The sequence below is a fragment of the Daucus carota genome, chromosome 4 (assembly GCF_001625215.2).
Source record: "Daucus carota subsp. sativus chromosome 4, DH1 v3.0, whole genome shotgun sequence".
Classification (NCBI taxonomy): domain Eukaryota; kingdom Viridiplantae; phylum Streptophyta; class Magnoliopsida; order Apiales; family Apiaceae; genus Daucus; species Daucus carota.
The window spans coordinates 35,246,077-35,252,650 of record NC_030384.2 but is presented as its reverse complement, the minus strand read 5'-3'; the positions used below and the strand labels follow the sequence as shown (position 1 = coordinate 35,252,650).

The following is a 6,574-nucleotide window of genomic DNA, read 5'->3' as shown; positions in this document are numbered from 1 at the left end:
TGAGTTGGCAAAAATTTATTCATCAAACAAAACTCTTTACAGCCAGACATATTTATTTCAGTTTACATGTATGTCGACAAAAGTACGAACTGAAACTCTGAGTTTTAAGAATTCCTAGCTAATATTAATTTGTCAGTGACAGAGATGAGAATGCGCTATCACACTCGCATTCAAGATCTTCTAAACTCCAAACCTCATCCTCCTCCTCCTCTTTTGGAATTTTCCACCTCTCTTTATCGATTTCTCCTTCCATTAGCATTACTTGCAGAACCTGTCAATTTTATATCACAAAGCAACCAATAATTAGTCATAATAATTCAGCAATTAAGAATTTGATTTTCCATTTTAAAAGTAAAGTTATTCTAGTCCTTGGAATAATAAACAAGCAAGCAAAACACTGAGAAAAAGGTGATTTTAGTATATGGTAGTTAGGATGGAATAAAGGTGGTTAAGCAAAACAGTGAGATAATCCTGATGGCTTTTGGAAAGTTGTAAAGATCCAAATCCTAGTTTTTGTCCTCATGGGTGAAAAAAGATACATGAAGTCTTTACCGACAAAAAAATTAGAGTATCTTAATCTGGCTGCATTTATCTAATCACAATTAGTCTGGTCAGAAATGAGCACTTGCCTGTTCAAACTTTAAATATTGTCACTAATTAATTTTATCAGGGCAAGGACACAAATTTGATATGACATCGCAGTCCTTATCCGGAAACTTAAAATAATTCTAGTCAGGTTAGTTGTTAACCGTAATTTACTCTGCAGGACTCAAATATTCTGCAAAACTACCAGAAGATAGAATTTTGCTCTCAGAGGTTCCTCAATTTCAGTGGAATATAATTTTTGACGAAACATCAGACTGAAGAGAAAGGACTGGTAATTTGGTACCTCGCTCATGATTGGTCGCCACTTGGAAGATTTGCGTATGCAGAGAGATGCTGCAAATGCAAGCCTGTTGAGCTGCTTGGTATTATATGCACCTTCGAGTCTTGGATCCACCAACTTCCCATTGTCCCCTTGGTTCAATATAGGTTTTGCCTATAAAATTACAAATGACATTAGATATATAGCACATTTAATTGCAAGCACCAGGCAGCCCTATCGTGCAAACAAGAAAAGCCAATTCTTTAGTGGGGTTTGGAATTTCCTAAACAATTCAATCATTTGATACTTATTATTTTGCGGGTTAAACATTGGAAATGGAAATCACATGGCGCCTAATTTGTGGCTCCTCCTTCAATCATGAAAATGCAATAAAACTTTAAATGGTGCAAGTAATTGACATATATTTGTTGCCAAGTAAATCCATTTACCCAGCTATGTAAACTTTGGTGTGAGCCATCAACTGGTTTCTTGCCAGATATAATCTCGAGCAAGAGGACACCAAACGCAAATACATCAGTCTTCTCATCCACAAACCCGTGCATGAAATACTCCGGTGCTAAATGCCTAAATTATGATATGAAGGCTACATTAATCCTTTAGTACTTCTGACATTGGAGTTGATTTCTTTCTTAAAATTACATTTCATTAATATAAATCAAAATATAAAAAGTTACATACCCAAATGTGCCTTCTATAGGAACTATTGAATGATGAGTCCACTGTGATGGAAGCCATTTTGCCAATCCAAAATCTGATATCTGTAAAGCATTAAGTTACAAGACTATAATTTTCAGATCAGCATCTTATGCTGGAAAACCTGGTATTTTTGTTCTGTAATCAAGCTACCTGGGGTCTAAAATCTGCAGTAACCAAAACATTGGAAGTCTTGATGTCTCTATGAATTATTCTTCTCGGACATACTTTGTGCAAATAATGAAGACCTAGGGCAGTTTCAACACAAATTTTGTACCTTGATTTCCAATCCATTGTTGGTGAATTCTCATCTTTAAGAAGTAAAACAGTAAAAATCAGAATCTGAAAAAAAAACCTAAAAGAACAAAAAGTTTGAATGAGGAAAGGAAATAAATGAAGATCACATACCATGGATAAGAGAAGCAACAGAACCTCTAGACGAAAACTGGAAAACTAGATATAACCCATTATCAATGCAACAACCTAAAAGTGATAACACATTCGGATGGTTAACGTGACCAAGTGTTCCGATCTCTGTCAAGAACTCCTTCTCTTTCCTCTCATCATTTGATACCTTTGTCAATCGTTTTACAGCTATTTCCTGTCCATCTTCTAGCACTCCTTTATAAACCTCCGCATACCCTCCTTTCCCTACCAAATTATCTGCAGAAAAAACCATTTATCACAACCAATATACCTTTTATATAAAAAAAACAAAGCACAAGCTCAAAATCTAACAAAAAGAAGAGCAGAGAGGAAGTAAAACCTGAGGCAAAACCATTGGTTGCGCGAAAGACTTGTTGAAAAGTGAAGTTCTTCCAAGTCCTTCTCTGAAAGTTTCCGTCATTGTATTCCTCTTCTTGATCATTTGAATAATCTGAGCTTCTAGGCTTGATAGAAAAGAGTCTCCTAAAACTTGAGGTGCGGCTATATCTTCTAGATTTTGGACTACCAGTACTACTGTTGAAGCTTTCGTTATTCTCTTGTTGGTCATTAGAAAGACTACACATCTTCGCCATTCCTTCTTCATCTTCTTTATTATCAAAGCTTTGACGCTTGCTGGAGAACAGTCTTTTGAAGCTTCCGGTCCGAATGTATCTCATAGTTATTTTTCACAACTTTATAAAGAAAATGTAACACCTGGGGACAGAGAACAAGGTATAATATGACTACAACACTACAAGCCTTCTTGGAGACTTGAGGTCTCTATATAGGACTGGTAAATTGATTAGGAGTATATATATTGTCTTTGTCTCTGCTGAAATTTGTGGTGTGCTGCAGAGTCTTAAGAATAAAGAGAGTAAAAATAAGCATACTGATGAGAAATAGAAGAGAAATGAATATAACAGCTGTATTTGGAATATAAAGTATACTTTTTTTTAATTTCATCCGGTCGGAATCACGGATAACATTAAAAAATCTATTGTTCTTTCTAATGTAATACTGCTTTAATTCATATATAAAATCAAAAGTATCTTAAGATGGAAATTCCGTTGAAATGTCAAGGTGTTAGGATCAGATCATATTTGCGTTTAAAATTGTCTGGATCGTTTGCCAAGCAAATCAAGTGAGTGGTTAGTATAAAATCAAAAGTATATTAAGATGCAAATTCCTTAAATGTCAAGGTGCTAGGATCATATCATATTTACGTTTAAAATATTAAAATTATATGAAAGCCGAGATCATTCCCCAAGCGGATTAGTGAGTGGTTAGAAAAAAAATCGATGAAGTTTAAGTTGGAACTAACTTGTCAACTATTTTTGTCTCAATTTGCTTGTCTTTGTTCTCATCAGGGAAGATTGACCCCTCAATGATGAATGATTCGAATGACCTCTACCTCTTGTTCTTTCTCATTTTGAGTGTGGTTTGAGTTGAGCAGCTTTGTTGGATCAGTTGGGGATAAAAAACAAGAGAAATGGGAAGTTCTTTTGTTATATACTTGGCCTGAGGCCTTAGCAATCACATTATTCCATCCGTCTTTTGTGTGACAGGTATATATTCCTTTTCCATTTTAAGCCAAGGAATTATAGAATATATAAAATAAAAAAGCATTGCTATGTTTCTTCACAAGGGATAAGGACTCAGAATTTTTCAGACCAGTTTTATTCCATGTTCACACAACAAAGCTATGTCTTGTTTATTTTAGAGTATGATTTTCTATTTCTTGAGTTCCTTTGATAGTCATTGACTTTTTTATAAAATTGTAAAATATATTACAAGAATAAGTCAAGTCAATCCAGGATCTAAGCATCTATTAGGTGTAAACTTAAATTGTTTTCGCGTCGTGTAACTCATGTTAACTGATAAATTCTTCCAAAACCTCAAAATATTGAAAGGAGTGCTTATCAAAATCATATTATATTCTAGCATTCCCTCTTGGGACATAATTCTGCCTACATGTATATAATTAATTATGAGAATGTTGAGAGTCGCCGGAAGTCGAACCCGATTCTTTTACGAGCCTCTGATATCATGTTAAGTGAACAATTCTATCAAAATCTCAAGATATTGAAAAGAGGCTATAGCATAATCATATTATATTCTAACATCTTGCTCGAGTATTTCGGCGATCCTATATGTTTTAATGGAATCTGTTTATTTGACAGTGTGAAAGTATTATGGCCACTATTTTCTGGGGAAATCAGAGCATGTTCCTCTAGGTTTCTGCTCTAAAGTACGAAACTCGTGCATTTAGTTTTTATTACCAAACATGTTGTATTCGTTCCCCATGTCAAATAATGCAAATTCATTAAGAACACCACAATGAATTGCTGGCCTTTAATATATTTGCTATAGAACAGTGTACGGAAGAGTTGTATTTCGGAGCCGACTGTGGAAATGGAACAGTGGAAGAGCCCTACAAATACAAATACCTTACAATAAATAAAGGCACCCTCCCTTGCCTCTTTCAGGGCGTGGGAGGGGGAGAGGGAGGGGGGTCTTTATTTGCAACAAGAAACAGGCTGAATGATGTTGACCCAAAAGTGATTAAGTTCTGAATGAGAACACTGTGAATCTGTGATAGTAGTTGATTGAATTGCCATTCAGAGTTGTTTTATTAAATTCTTACCCAGTTTTACTCTCAAGTCTCAACCACACCTCCCACTTTATCTATAGGTTTTTAATTTTTTTCACTTCCCTTTCACCGATCTCTTGTGTTGGACACAGGCCCCTGTTCAAGGTCAGGCCTACAAGGCCTTCCTTATATAGGCTAATACTTCTAAATAAATTCTCTCAAAATCTCGAGGTATTGGGATGAGAGCTTATTTGGAGTTTTACCGCTCTGATACCATGTTAAGTGAACAATTCTCTCAAAACTCGATATGTAGGAAGGAGGAGAAGGGCTTACCATGATCATATTATATTCTAACAAAAGCAAAGCTGAATGACACAAGGCATGCATTGAGCTTGGTTGATGTTATCAAACGCCAAACGCCAGATTTATGCATTTGGACACTTCTTTGTGCACTCAATTTCCAGATGCACCTGGGACGAAGGTTTTCTCTTTATAAAAAAACCTAATGTACACAAACAATTTAAACAAATGCTAAAAAACAGATAACCTAAATTCTTTAACTCGCTCAGGAACACCAACATAGCCAAAGTAGAAAATTGAATTCTTTGGTTTGATATATCACTAACAGTAAAGGAAAGATATGTGATGCGACATCCTATTTTAAATAACATAAATCACGACAGCTAACAAATCCGAATGCATAGTTTTTAAAATGTCTTCTTCCAACTGTATAATGAATTCTCCAGTCCAGATGAATAAATTTTTAGCTTGAATATGCGATCCTTGTAAACAAAATGAAGAAAGATTTACACTGAAGTGATCATAGTATACGAAACAGAAAAACTTTTTTATCAATCTACTCTTCTGAAAGAGGTAAAAGATAGGACCGGGTTCGATGTCTTATCACACACATAGAAACAGGATTGACTTGATGAGCAGCAACATAAACATAACAATAATGCAATTAAATGAACTACATTCTATGGAGGATTACCTACATGCAGTGAGCATTTGATCACTTTTGAGAAAGTTTTCTCGTCCCTGCAGCTGAATCCTTCAGAGCGAACAACTTTGAGGAATTAAGTTCCAAGCAATATAGCTGAATCTACTAGATGCCAACAGGAGATCAAAATCTTACGACAGATCATTACAAAATTAATGGTAATGTCACAACTGCACAAGAAATGTTTGGACTAGTCGACCATAGACGAGCCTAAGTCTGAGTAACTCGAGTTCAAGTTCGAGTAAATAGTTTGGACTCGAGTTCGAGTTCAGCAGACTCGTAAATTTCAAAATTAAAGCTTGACTCAACAAAAACTCGATATATCCAAACTCCACTGAAAAGCTCGAATCGATTTTATATAATGAGGAGAAAAGCTCGAACGCATCAAGTTCGGCTCGGCTCGATTGAATACGTAGGCTTTAAAATACTCTTTTAGTTTGGACTTTCTCATATTGTTTATTTTTTCTAGTTCTAATTTACAGGTGGTGCTCTTGTATTTTAAATTACAGCATTCACTTAATTAAATTTTATATAGAACCTTTTTTTTTTTGAATAAATTTTAAATAGAACTTAAGTAAATGACTAAAAATAATCATTTAAACTTTAACTTTTTCACACTTTCAAACCCGTAACAATCTACTATATTTAAAAATTCATTTATATATTTGAATAAAACATTGTTTACAACTTTAATAAGTGTTTTAAAGAATATTTTTTATAATACTCATGTGCTATCAACTTTTTTGTGACTTTTACGGATGTTATTCTTGTATTTTAACGTTTGATTAGCTTCTCAAATAGCTCGAGTTTGCAATTCGATTAATGTCAAGTTAAATTAAAATATTTTACGAGCCGCACTCGAATAACTCGAAATTCGCTCGTTCACTCCCCAGCTTATACCATACTTTAGCATAAACCTTGTGACTAGAAAGGACAACAGTGGTGGCCTGGATAAGGTGTGATTGGTAAGGAGTGC

At 34.7% G+C, this 6,574-nt stretch overlaps 1 protein-coding gene across 1 annotated transcript; it reads right to left on the bottom strand.

The window, feature by feature from the left end:
* On the bottom strand, window positions 1-2,894 carry LOC108216379 (probable receptor-like serine/threonine-protein kinase At5g57670). The gene is made up of 7 exons (XM_017389133.2): window positions 2,346-2,894; window positions 1,988-2,242; window positions 1,733-1,890; window positions 1,565-1,644; window positions 1,315-1,450; window positions 890-1,039; window positions 1-271 (listed from the first exon to the last, which is right to left on the bottom strand). Exons 1-7 carry the CDS (start codon window positions 2,680-2,682, stop codon window positions 125-127), a joined length of 1,263 nt encoding a protein of 420 aa, XP_017244622.1. The 5' UTR covers window positions 2,683-2,894; the 3' UTR covers window positions 1-124.
* Window positions 2,895-6,574: the final 3,680 nt, after the last annotated feature.

Excerpts from the sequence above, each read along its gene's own strand:
- LOC108216379 (XM_017389133.2), bottom strand. The coding sequence starts at position 2,682 with ATGAGATACATTCGGACCGGAAGCTTCAAAAGACTGTTCTCCAGCAAG. Across the intron at positions 2,243-2,345 it reads AACCAATGGTTTTGCCTCAG|ATAATTTGGTAGGGAAAGGA; the intron begins GTTTTACTTCCT and ends TTTTTTCTGCAG. Across the intron at positions 1,040-1,314 it reads ACCAAAGTTTACATAGCTGG|GCAAAACCTATATTGAACCA; the intron begins GTAAATGGATTT and ends GTAATTTTATAG.